At 36.9% G+C, this 13,780-nt stretch overlaps 1 protein-coding gene and 1 pseudogene across 4 annotated transcripts in view; one reads left to right on the top strand and one right to left on the bottom strand.

Annotated features, from left to right (window-relative positions):
• The window catches only part of MYH10 (myosin heavy chain 10), a 154,983-nt gene that overhangs the window by 66,100 nt on the left and 75,103 nt on the right, over positions 1 to 13,780 (top strand). For all 4 annotated transcript variants that reach the window (XM_054456792.2, XM_063657069.1, XM_054456798.2 and 1 more), the window contains 2 exons: positions 10,768 to 10,831; positions 12,634 to 12,732. In XM_054456792.2, coding sequence (XP_054312767.2) covers positions 10,768 to 10,831; positions 12,634 to 12,732 — 163 coding nt within the window. The remainder of the gene's footprint in view (positions 1 to 10,767; positions 10,832 to 12,633; positions 12,733 to 13,780) is intronic.
• On the bottom strand, positions 3,407 to 3,753 carry LOC129016948 (small ribosomal subunit protein eS26-like; annotated as a pseudogene).

The following is a 13,780-nucleotide window of genomic DNA, read 5'->3' as shown; positions in this document are numbered from 1 at the left end:
GCCAACAGTGAATGCTGTTGGCTAAACATCTAGAAGGTGTTTCAAATCTATCCACATTTCTTCTCCTAACTAGCTAGTTAGTCTAAAACCATATCTGAGGAGATTTCTTCTATTATTCTCTATCACAGTATCCTATTTATTTCCCTCATGGCACCTATCACAAGCTGTAACTAATTACTTTGCGTATTTATTATCCTTCCTAGTAGAATGTCTAAGATCTTTGTCAGTAGGGACTTTGTATCTTTGGTTCCTAGCATAGTGCCCCACAGGTGTATTTATGGATTTTATGGAATTCATTTGTTGAAAATGTGGCAGACACTACAAAGTGCCATACACTCTTCTAGGCCCTGGGAATATACCAGTGGACAAAACTAAGGTTCCCTAGCCCTGTAGAGCACACCTTCATATTGGTGTTAACTTTAATATGTTTTCAACGGCATGTCATGATGTTGTTGAGCTCGGAGAAGGTTGTACATATGCTAGATCCTCTGAGAATATGCATGCCCCCATTTTAGAAGCATGGGTAGAGAACATGAGGGAGGCAGTTGCTCCGTGGGCAGGCCAGGACTTGGGTTGAGATCAATGTCATACCAAGAGTAATATGATGTTAAAAAATGAGTTGTGTATACAGTGAAATGTCATGCAGTCATATTTATAAGCTACATGCTTACAGTGAAAATATTTGAGGCTATAAACTCCATAAGCTTTAGAATCCATTTCGTTCCATTTCTTTGATCTGATATAGACGACTAATTTCCTGAAGAATATCTTTTCTTTCAAAGATACTAGCATATGGTTTATATTAAAGGGATTCTTTCTTTAGGAGAGCATTACCCTTAAGAAAATAATCATTCACAGTTAGTCCAGTTCTCTGTTTATGGAGAAGTAAAATGCATTCCAGATGGAGGAGATTTATGTAAAAAGAATCTCTCATAATGAAACTTTAAAAACAGGGACTTCAATTTCAAAATGATTGTTTGGATCAGCAGATACATCTTCCCTCACAGAGTTTTAGTTAGAATCACTTTCTCTATTTCCACAAATCCTTCTTTTCTTTCCTTTTATTTTCTTTCTCTTTTCATTTTTTTACAAGTTGACTTAAGCCAGGCTGGCAATTTCCAACTATTATGTACCTCTTGGTAGATAAGTATCCTCCAGCAGTTAAAGCTAGGTAAGGGCTCTAGGCATCCTCCTTACAGTTTGGCAACCAGGTTATGATGAAAGCATGTCTGGATTCTGCACCCTCATATCTATTTATCAGCAGGCAGTTGCTGAAAACAGTTTTGTAAGTTGCATGCAGCCCAGCTCTGTTTAATTTCTCTAACCAACACTTTACCTGAAAGATTTACTGAGGCAAATGTGACAGTATCAGTGACAGAATATGGTCTGCTCCAGGCAACCAGCATCTTCCAGATCACTGGCTGCACACAGCCATTTAGTATCAAGCTCTAGGAGCACCCCCAACAATACAGCCTCCTGGACTTGCTGGAGTCTCAACACCTGTTCCCTTGACCCCGGATTGGGGAGGGTCTTTATATATCTTTCTTTGTTTTTATTTATGTATTTATCTTTTTTTTTAAGGCTCTATTTGAAGTTAATATATATCTCTTCCTAATCAGTCCGTGGCTTAATGCCACTCGTGTTACCCTAGTGATTTCTAATATCCATTATACTAAGTAATGAGACCACTTAGTGCATGTGAAAACTCATTTTACTAACAACAAAGCTTCTGGTTTGGTTTGGAGATTAAGATAGCTAAAGCATTTAAGGTAGCCATCTGGCCTTTGGATTAAGTGCTAGCTCATTACTCCTAGAATGGGTTTTCTCATTTAGGGCAAATAGCTAACACACATGCATAGCACCCTATCTGTGCTGATGTGTTTTAATGCATACTGCAGATCATGTAATAACTTTAGATACCAAATTAAGAAGGGGGAAAATATGTTCCGAATATGAAACAAACCTGCATTGCCCCTAAATTAAGTTGCTAACTAATAACTAATCTAGTTTTAATTACTATAGATACATTATAATCGCCCCAGAAAAGATTCTAGAAATTGATGTCAATTCAGAACAAACAGAATTTTTTAAACTAATTAAGATAATTTTCTTTTTATTTTCTTCAGGGTATCAAAATATCAAATATCTAGGTTTCCCTATTGCACATTTTGAGTGAAATCCTTAACAAGTTATATTTGATTATATATGAGAGAATTCTAGTTGTCTTTGCTGTTGAGAGCTCTCACAGTACACGTGTAATTTCACTTGTTTCTGGATTGGTATACAACAAGCGTTATCAAAATGTGTAGCTGTAATTAATACACAAGGTACTTGTCACGTTTTGGGGGTTTTCCATGCTTTTGTTTTTACTGGTGAAGTTCTGATTGAATATTCTAAGTACCATAATCTGACCTTTATGCAAATCAATTATGGAGTGGGCATTTTCGGCACAGATTTCTTCACATAATGTTTAAAAGATAGAGTTCCCACTTAAAAGTAAAACTCGTGTTTTCCAATTTAGTCTAGATGTGTGTTTCAATAAAAATGTCAATTCTGAAAGTATTTATTATAGATGTGAGGAGAAAGCTTTTTTAACTTTTAACAGATCTTATTCTCTCCCCTCGGCCTGCCCCCAAGGAAGAAAGAAAAGTCACCTTTGCTTATCTGGCCAAGTGGCCAACACTCAAGTGACATCAGGTCCCATGGCCTGCATCTTACCTGATTTGCCAGGGTATCCAACATGAAGGGGAATAATTTAAGTCCTAGATCACTTGGGGATATTCAGTAAAGTTTTTCATTTTTGCTTCTGAAATTTCACTTTGTCAGGTTGTCAAAGTGCTTGGCTATGTCTTGTAAAATATCTGAGTATGAATGTCATTTAGCTAGAAAGTTGATAATTTTCAACTTCATAAGGTTTTTGTTTTGTTAAAGTGTTTTTAAAATAGAATACATTTTAGTGCTTTGGCTTATAACCGAGATTTATTGGTTACCAAATATATTTTCAGAAATACCGTTCTCTTTTGCCTCCTTCTACACCGCAGGCCCCCCTGCAGCCGTGTCTCCTTCATCATTGTTCTCCGTGCATCTCTTCTTTCACTGCTCTTTGCTTGGCCCTTTGCATCTAGCCAAAAGATATTTCACTGGCACTCACTATCATGGCTAGTGCCACTATGGACCCTAGGTGTGAAAAGGACACCAAGCTAGGGAACTGATGAGGAATAGAGTGTTGCATGTTGGTGACTTTGCTTATTTATCTAAGTAAGTGACCACATGTCTGAATTATTTTGGAACATTTCTCTATAGGTCACCTGTTCAGAGGCCCCAAATCTTTTTTTTTTTAAGTACAATTTCCATTTTATTTTTCTCCAGAGAATAGTCTGTCTTCAGTCTTTAAGAACTCAGCTCCTTACACGGGCTTTGGTGAGAGACATGGGGCAGCACCCGCAGGTCTAAATCGGGATGGGGGTGTTGGCTCCTTGCAGGCTTCACGAGATCAATTCCTGACTACTTTGCTGTGAATTGCACAACTCACACAGTAATGTAGCTTCACATACAGCTTGGGAAGCACATAGGCATCGAAGACACTCGCTTCAGAATGCCCCTGACTGCTGCGGCCTCCACTATGTTTTGAATGACGAATTTCTTAATGGCCTTGTCCTTGGGCACGCATCAGGCACAGTTAGTGCAGCGAATAGGCTGCATGTGGCCGCGGCCCTTTTTGGCACAACCATTGTTCCTTCTTTTCTTTGTCATCTTGGAGGCACGGACCGGAGAGAGGAGAGGCCCCAAATCTTAATTTTCTCCCATTTCTCCTTTGTTTGTTTTTGTTACTGAGTTTTTATTTTATAATCCTATTCTTAACTGCAATCCAGCTTGATGTCGAGGGGAAACCAAAGAACTGCAGTGAGACCACAAAGATTACAGGATATTGTGAGCAAGTGGGATGGAGGGATGCTCTCCTGAGCTACAGAAGGAATGGTCTGGTGGTTAAGATCAAACATAAGCAGATTGATTAGAGTTGTCCGCAGTTGGCAGTGGTGATCTTCTTGCCAGTCTCACCATTCCTGGACCCAGAGCACTCCATGGCTTCCATGATATTCACGCCCTCTTTCACTTTGCCAAAGACCTCGTGCTTGCCATCCAGCCACTCAGTCTTGGCCACACAGTTGAAAAACTGGGAGCCATTTGTGTTGGTCCAGCATTTGCCGTGGACAAGATGCCAGGACCTGTGTGCTTCAGGATGAAGTTCTCATCATCAAATTTCTCCCAGTAGATGGACTGGCATTATTATGGTGTGTGAAGTCAGCACCCTGGCAGATAAAATAAACCCTGGAATAATTCTATGAAAGCAGGAACCCTTATAACCAAATCCTTTTCCTCCGGTGCTCAGTGCACGAAAGTTTTCCACTGTTTTTGGAACTTTGTCGGCAAACAGCTCGAAGGAGCTGCGTGGGCCCAAGGAGTTACCATCAACAATGATGTCAAAAGAACACAGTGGCGTTGACCATGGCTAGAGGCAGGTGGCTTCAGGTGGCAGCGATGACTACAAAGCCCCGTTTCTTCTTTGAACCTAACTTCCTTTCCTATTTTAATGTCCCATGAAGGTAGGGAAAAATAAGTTCACTAAATATACAGTGAATAACATTTAAGTTTAGATTTTACAGTTGCTAGAATTCAAAGTTATCTGTGTATTAATGTTATCATATTGCCCAAATAAAGAATTAGTTTTGTTTGATGAATTTCGAACTTCTAATTTATTTGAGGTGGTAAAGAAAAAAAAAGGAAATAGTATTTGGAGTTGAAAGCTTAAACCACATGTTGATATATGTATACTTAATAAAGTTAAACATACATGTTGGTGAAAGCTAAAAGTTTATATTACTACATATAAAGAATTTTTTTAGTGAAATGTTTTCTTAAAATAAGAACTAGGTGATACCATATGATTTTGATTAACCTTTCTGCAGCATTAAAATGAGAAGTTTGAGAACGCATTTGCCCGGGCAGTCATGTTGGCCATGTGTCCTTAGCAGCTTTGTAGTAATAACATTGCCTTTTGACTACTGTCTCTTAAAATAGCAATATTTTTATTAACTCAATGAGGTATTTTATAGATAATACAGCTATTTAAAATTTGTGGAGAATTTTAACCATCAGTATAACATCAGGACCCAATTTCAGTTTCCTTTTTGAACAGTTACAACTATTCATAGGATTGATAGCTTTTTAACTTAAATCTTTCTTAGAGGTCTTCCAAAAAACAAAGACAAAATGTACTTATTTTTAAAATAGAATGAAGTTCATTCTGTCTTGTAATTACATATGGGTCCATTGAAGCATTTTATAAATCTAAGATACATTATGGAGTATTAGTGATCTTATTTGTTTCTGTGTCTTGAAATAGTTTGCTGTTTTGTCATCTTAGAAATTGGTTCATTATTAACTCATTTGTTCTCAACTATGCTAAAAAAAGAATAAAATAATAAGAATAATGGGATTGCCTAGAAGAATGTACAGTAATAACTATTGCATCATCTTTTAATTTACTTATTATATCACCCCAAATATTGCATTGTCTTTCAAGTAGGTATGAAAGAAAACTAGAGAAGCCATCTTTGTAGGTTATTTTTAGCTTTTAGTGAACATAGTTGAAAAATCATAAGTTTTCAATTTCTACTCATAATGTCAGTGAGAAGGAAATTGACAGAAAAACATTTCACAAACATTGGATGAACTGGAAGATGAATACAAGGAGACAGATAGTGTGGTAGACTGTAAAGATGATGATGAAATCAATTCTATAAAGAGAGTCTCAGATTGAGTCTCCAGGTGATAGCCTAGAATTTTCTCAAACTCAAGAATTATATATATTTCTAAGGGCAAAAAGGAAACATGACAGTAGCATCGAGGTAGTCATTCTGTAGGAAGAATTTCCTTAGTATTTTGCAACAAGATTAAAGAATACTGTTATTTCATCTATTTGCTAAAATAACAGTATTCTTTAATCTTGTATGATGTTTCTGTACCAATATGTACCTGGGTAAGTTTCATAAGTGGACAAATGCAGAAAGCAGGTGTGTATATGAAAATTGTTAGAAGGAAATAGATAATATAAAATGAGAAAAGTCATTGGGTTGACCATTCTAATTGATGCTTACAAATCTAAAGATGAAAATGTTTTATAATTACAGAGCAAAAAATATCTTTCTCTTGTCAACAAAATATGAGTTGAAATTAGATTGCAATGTGCCAAGGACTCCTACTCTTTGTAGTGTTTTGTTGTTTTTTTGTTTTGTTTTTTTTTTTGCTTTGTTTTTTTCAAGTGAACTTAAGCACAGAACCTCTCTTTGAAATACCGTTTATCTTGAAGCAGCTAATGTACGTGGTAAACACTAAGATTGGTAGGCTCGGCTGGCACTGTTTCTGTGAAGCCTTCTCTCCTCCTTTCTCTGTGTTCCCATAGCACCTCTGCGCTATGTGTGGAAGTGCACAGACCACATTGTTCTTCAGGTGTTAAAAAAGCACAGCCTCAGTGTTCATCTTAAGTTTGGGGAGCATTAGGTCAGCATCTCTTCATGCCAATAATTATATTATTTGTGTAGAGTGCTTATTTGTTTAGCCTATCTCAAAAGAAGGGAAAATTTTTCTCCTATTAAAACAAAAATCCAAACAAAACTTTCTCTCCACACCATAAAACAAAACTAACCAAACAAATTGTCAGTTTCATTATGCGACTCTTAATTAACAAGGTCTCTATAGAAGAAAAATACTAAATGCTCACCACTGATAGTCAAGCAGCCTCATAATGATGGATTTGCCTTGTGGTCTCCAGGGAAATTTAAATCATTACCTCAGTAAATTTGATGGCATAAAATCAGTATCTAGGCTAGAGGGCATTGCAGGTTTGGTGACTAACACCATCCTAACTTCTAAAGAAATCCTAAATTCATATCTTCTATTACATTGTCAACTTTCACTGTCATGTGTGTTAGACTCATGTCCAGAGTAATATTGTTTTTGCCATTTGTTTTGATAACTTATGTAGCATAAGTGATTTTTTCGTTCATGACTTTGTAAGATGTAGCAAGAGCCTGTTTGTCACAAAATGCCTTTGCTTGAACACTCTGTGGTTTAGTGGCACTGGGAGCCGGCCCTTCATGGAATGTACCTCTGTTGTGATGATGACATGGTACCTGAGTATATCAAGCTTGTCAAGTATTTCTTAGTGCAAAGCAGTGCTGTCAGATAACATGAAATAGAATATGTACATTTTGGTGGGGGCAGAGTTAGGACACTTGGCAATGGTGAAAGAGAACCAGGAGGAGTGTTAAAGGAGCTCCTTGACACACACCTGAGATAGAACTTAATCCTGCGAGCTGATCACAGTTTGTTCCTCCTCAAGCAGGAAGTCAGTATATTCCCAGGGCTCTTCCCCCACACTCCCCACACACATTCCCTTTCACCTTGTTTGCTAGCTTGGTTTGGGTTTTTTTAAAATAGGAAAATGGGATGAGTTCTTAATGAATGCTCATAATATTGAGCAAAAATATAATGGATTATTCATTTTAGAAAGTGATTCCTCTTTTCTTTTTTTAAAATCAACTATTGAGGTGTAATTTGCATACAATAAAATATAGCTGAGGAACTTCTTCAGTAGGTAGCATCCCAAACTGACTACTCATTTTTTTAATATAAGGTAAATATTAATACACTGGAAAAAGTAACACTTTGGGAAGGGTGAGAAGGGCCCTAAAGTAGGCAAGCTGCCTGGTGCTGTAAGCAGAAGAGTGTAAATCTAATGGCTTTCACTTTAATGGGGAAGCATATTTAACTTAATATGTTTATAGTAAATACACAGAATTGAATTATTATTATTATGTTATAGAATGCTTCACGGATCTGAATGTCATCCTTGCACAAGGGGCCATGCTCATCTGTGTAAAACGGATGTTGAGTTATATTTTAAAAATTGGCATTTATCTAGGAGTTCCTAAGATCTCTCCCTTGATTGTTTTTGAAATGTTGGCATACAATAAAATTCACCTTTTTCAGTGTACAGTTCAGTGCGTTTAGATAAACGTGTACGTAGTGTAGTGAGCACCATGCTCTAGAGGAAGAATGTTTCCCTTACTCCAGAAAGGTTTCTTTTGCCTTTGTGTCGTCAGTTCCCTCCTCCTGCCCCTGCCCCTGAAACCACTGATCTGTTTCTGTCTCTGGAGTTTTCAGTAACGTCTGGCATGTCAAGTACACGGAATCATACAGTATGTAGTGCTTTATGTCTAGTTTCTTTCACACAGCAGAATGCTTTTTAGATCCATCCACGTTGTTGGGTGTGTCCCTGGTTTATTCCTTGTCATTGCTCAGTAGTGTTCCATTTTGTGACTATACCATGATTTCTTCATCCATTCACCAGTTGGTGGACATTTGGGTTGTTTCCAGTTTGGGGCTATTAAGAATAAAGTGGCTGGGGACATTCATGTACAAGTCCATGTGGATGCATGCATTCCTTTCTCGTGGGTGAAACCCCGCCCAGGAGTGGAATTGCTGGGTCATAGAGTAATCTGTGTTTGACGCCGTGAGAAACCGGCAAACTGGCTGTACCGTTTTGCCTTCTCACCAGCGTTGTCTGATAGTTCTAGTTGTTCTGTATCTTTGCTAGTCTTTCTTAAAACGTGTAGCCACTCTAGTGGGTATATAGTGATGTCTCATCGTGACTGTTTTTACTTAGATTTCCCTAATAACTAATGATGGTGTACATCTTTTCATATACTTATTGGCCATTCACGTATCTTTTGTGATGAAGTGTCTATTCAAATCACTTACCCAGTTTTCTTATTGGGTTGTTTGTCCTACTATTGAAATATAAGAGTTCTTTGTATATTCTGGCAACAAGCCTTTTATCACATGTGTTTCCAAAATATTATCTCCCAGTTTGTGGCTTCTCTTCATTTTCTTTTTGGTATCTTTTGAAGAATAAAAGTTTTAAATTTTGATGAAATCCAGTTTACCAGTTTTTTATTTTATGGTTCATGCTTTTTGCATTCTGTCTAGGAAATCCTTGTCTAATTTAAGGTCATGAAGATTTTCTCCTGTTTTCTTTGAGAAGTTTTATAGTTTTAGCCCATGTATTTAGGTATGTGATCTGCTTTGAGTCAAGTTTTATATGTAGTGTAAGGTAAAAGTCTAGGTTCCTTTAATTTTGTTTTGTTTCATTTTGCATATTTTTCAGGCACCATTTAGTGAAAAGACTGTCCTTTCCCTATTAAATTACCTTGACACGTTTGTTGAAATGAATTAACTTACATACATGACCAATTCCTGGACTCGCTTCTGTTTCACCAATCTGTATCTCTGTCTTTACACCAATACCATACTGTCCTAGTAAATTCATAGCTTCTTGAAATGAAGTAGTGTGATTCCCCCAGCCCTGGTCTTCTTTCTCAGAATTGTTGTGATTATTCTAAGTCCTTTTCCATTTCCCAGTAAACTTGAGACAGCTTGTCAGTTTCCTCAAAGAAAGCCCTCCAATCCCTTGACTGTTTATATGATGAATAATAGTGGTATGTTTACTAGCGTCAGTCCTTCTTAGCAGTCCTAGAATAAACCATTCTTGATCATTATGTTTGTTTTACAAAATGTTTAACATGTTTAATTTTTTTTTCTTTTTTCTTTTTTGAGACAAAGTCTCACTCTGTTGCCAGGCTGGAGTGCAGTGGTACGATCTCGGCTCACTGCAACCTCCGCCTGCCGGGTTCAAGCGATTCTCCTTATATATATTTTTATAAGTAAGATATAACCATACCATATTTGCTTTTATTTTGCTTTGAGATGGAGTCTTGCTCTGTCACCCAGGCTGGAGTGCAGTGGTGCGATCTCAGTTCACTGCAAGCTCCGCCTCCTGGGTTCAAGTGATTCTCCGGCCTCTGCCTCCCAAGTAGCTGGGATTACAGGCATGCGTCACCATGCCCAGCTAAATTTTTTTGTATTTTTAGTAGAGACGGGGTTTCACCATATTGGCCAGACTGGTCTTAAACTCCTGACTTTAGGAGGTCCACCCGCCTCAGCCTCCCAAAGTGCAGGGATTATAGGCGTGAGCCACCATGCCCAGCTTGCTTTCCTTGTAATATCTTTACCAGATTGGGTACTCAATGTTACGACAACTTTATAAAATGAATGATGAAATCACTATTTTTCTCTTTCCCTGAAACAGTTATATGTGGTAAAGAAATCAAATATTCCTTAGAAATTTGTAAAATTGTTTCATAAGACTAATCCAGCATTTTTAAAGAAATAATTCTGTTTTACTGTTTTTTATTTTTATGGGTTAAGTTTTCTGGTTTTTTTTTTTTCTTGAATGGATTTCTATTTTTCTAGGAAATCATTTATATTATTCAGATTTTTAAATCTACCATTATAGTGCTGGATAGAGTAGTCCTTTAAAACTATTAAAGTTTCTCGTATTTCAGATTATTTAGAAGAGCTTTTAAAAACTTCTGAATGACTGGGATCTCACTACTTTCCTTTTGTTAATAATTTCTAATTTTATTATGTTATAGTCCAGGAAAATAGCCTATTCTATTGCTACTTTTTTGAAACGTATCGTGGCCTGTTTTCTTCTTTTTTCTTTTTTTTTTTTTTTGAGTCTGTATATAAGATCCATTATTGTAACTAATTCATGGATACTTGTTGTCTTCTTAGTTTATTATAGTGTTCATATCCAGTATGTACTTACTTATTTTCAATTTTCTCTTTTTAATTTATTTTCAGGGCAAATTTATTCGGATCAACTTTGATGTAACTGGCTATATCGTTGGGGCCAACATTGAAACATGTATCCTTTTTCATAAATGTATAATCCAAAATAAAGAATGATTTAGTCTTCCTACAACCCCATGGCAACCGTCTGTGATATCACTCCCAAAATCCAGATGATAAAATTTGAGCCCGGAGATAGTGTGCCTTGTTCAAATACTTTCAACTAGTGAATATTAACTCCGAGGTGTTTTGTTGTTTGTAAAACCAGGCCATAACCTATTCACATGGCTGGGGAAGTGGAGAGTGCCACAGTGTTTGTGTGGTATAGGACATTCAGATGAATGTAGTTGCCCTCCCCCTATTGCTGTTAGCCCAATTTTTACCATCTACTTCTGATATTAGAAGGATGAGCATGTACTCATTGAAATCATCCTTATAAGATTACAGAGTTAAAGTAATCTCAATTAGTGTTAAGTAGAATAAAGCTGGAGAAAAAAGTAAAATGTCAAATACATAGAATAGTCCTAAGAAATACCACCTGCATAGAATGGCCATAAGAAGGTTTATATATGTGTATGTACATACATACCTAGGTAAAACATATTTGATTAGAGATGTAATAAAATAGAAATGGTTCTGAATGATAGTGTGCCAATTAGAAAGATAGATGACAATTTTCGGGTACTTGTTAGAATAATCTCCAGTGATAGAAATACATTGTTTCTGTCCTTCAAGGGATAGACCATGGTTTTCTGGTTAAGAACAGTATTTTATGCTTCCAAATAGACTCACAGCCAGCAAAATCTGGAAATACTTGAAAATGACAGGAGAATGGATCTGCAGTTCAGCTTTCTTCATATAGGTGTATCAGAGCATGATTCATATGAGTGTGTCTTTCACCAGACGTGGAGGATGTGTCGGATAGTCTGATTTAAAATTCAGGCTATCTGACACATACAGAATTAATTCACTTTGGTGGCCCCAGGGAAGGTTTACCTCGAGAGGCAATCATCTTCCAAAGCTGTGATACACATTCTCTGAGATGCCAGTGTGACTGTCAACCCATAGGCACTCCAGGAGCATCAAGAACTGTGGATCTGAGCCCCAGATAAGATACACAGCTGGGTGTGCAGTGGTCTGAAATGCAGGAGCTGCTGGGGACTGTGCCACCTGCCCCCTGGGAAGCCCAGGCCGGGTGGGTAGCAGCAGGCGTAGGTACTGGCCACACTGGTTCTTCAGAGCAGCAGAGGGAAGACTAGTGCTTAATCTCATCATAGCTGTCAAGGCATTTGGGAAAGTTACATGTGCTGCTGAGTGTGAAGGGGCGAGTGCCTCTCATGTAGGAGGCTTTCAATAGGGTAGCATTGTGGGCACTCTCAGCATGCATTTTGGAGTCAAGCCAAGTTTTTGATTCCTAACTGTACCACTTATTAACTACATTATTTTGACTAATTTCCTTATACCATGGCTTCCTTATTTATAAAATTGCGTTAATCTGGTATTATAGAGCTTCTCCTGCCTTAAACAACTGTACTTCATTTTTAATAGCTTCTTACAGTTCCTCGTATAGTGTGGTATTCTTTGAATGTAATCCAAGTTAGGGGAAGGATGGGGTAGAGTGGAGCTGAGTGAGGCAAGCACATATAATCTTTAAGTTCCTTCCCAGACCAATGATTCTGGAAGATCAGTGAGGAACGTAAGCTGCATCTATTTTCTTTTTTCACAGATGGAAGACAGTCATTTAGAATAGTTCATTGCAGGATAGTTTACATATATCAGAGAAAGAAGATGTTTTATGATCTTACAGACACTGAAAGAGGGCCTTTATTTATTTAAGAATTATATTAAATAATTTAATTCTTAACCGTCTTTGCTCAGACCTTCTGGAAAAGTCTCGTGCTGTTCGTCAAGCAAAAGATGAACGTACTTTTCATATCTTTTACCAGTTGTTATCTGGTGCAGGAGAACACCTAAAGTGTAAGTTACAAAGGTTTTTACTATTTTATATTCACTGGAATATCCCTTTTAATATTTTTTTGAGAAAAAACAATTTTGGGAAACAGTTTTTTACACACAAAACACCAAATTTCCAGCTGGTTAAATCATGAAAATCAAAATGAAATTGAACTTCCACGCCATGGGGTAAGTAATTTATTTTAAGCGGCAGGTATTGTAGATAATATAATCTTTTGTACTTTTATTTCTTTTTAAAAAATTTTTAAAGTAGAAGACAAATGATGTGTATTTTACAACTCTGTTTCAACATTTTAAAATATGAAAGTAAGGGAAAAGAAATGTACCTAATAAATTAAGTAGAATAAATATTTTTATTTCTAGATTTACAACGGAATATATGTTACTACTTCCACTAGTACTAGAAAGAGCCTGTGGTGGATATTGATTGATTGATTGAATGTCATGAATCACAAGGACTAGAAATTTACAGTTGGGCAGGTACAAAGGAGAGCTCAGGTCTGGGTCAGAATTTTGCTGAGTTAGAAATATATTGAGGGAGAGAAGACACATAACTTTCCCATCTCTTCTGATTCTCAAATTTAGTGTTTCTGCATGATTATTATATATATTATCTAGATATCAAAATAGACACATATACAGTAAAACTTTTCTCATCTGGCGTCTAGGCTTTTGCTAACCACGACATCTGTGAAACCTTTGAACCCAAAAATTAATCAGAGAAAGACCTGCAAGGGAAAAATCAAGCAACAAAAAAATAGAGTTACTGCTAAGGAGAGACTAAAAATTCAAGATTCTGCAGTCTGTAACACTGAAGAGAAGAAAATGCTTAGGCTTTCAGACTGGCAATAACTGCAATAGGAGTAAATTCTTTAAAATGATCAAAGTGTTGAAAGAAATAGAAAAAGAAAGCAGCAGGCAGTACCCTGTAGAAGTTAAATGTGATGTAGACAAGAATAAGGGGACAGGGTGACCTGCAGAAATTCTCTGCAGAAGAGCAAGAGAGCCAGTCACAAAGAAAGCTGGGAGCACATTTGCATATCTGTTATAA

The sequence above is a fragment of the Pongo pygmaeus genome, chromosome 19 (assembly GCF_028885625.2).
Source record: "Pongo pygmaeus isolate AG05252 chromosome 19, NHGRI_mPonPyg2-v2.0_pri, whole genome shotgun sequence".
In the NCBI taxonomy this organism is placed as follows: domain Eukaryota; kingdom Metazoa; phylum Chordata; class Mammalia; order Primates; family Hominidae; genus Pongo; species Pongo pygmaeus.
The sequence above is the reverse complement of the archived record's forward strand: the minus strand, read 5'-3'. Positions and strand labels throughout refer to the sequence as shown.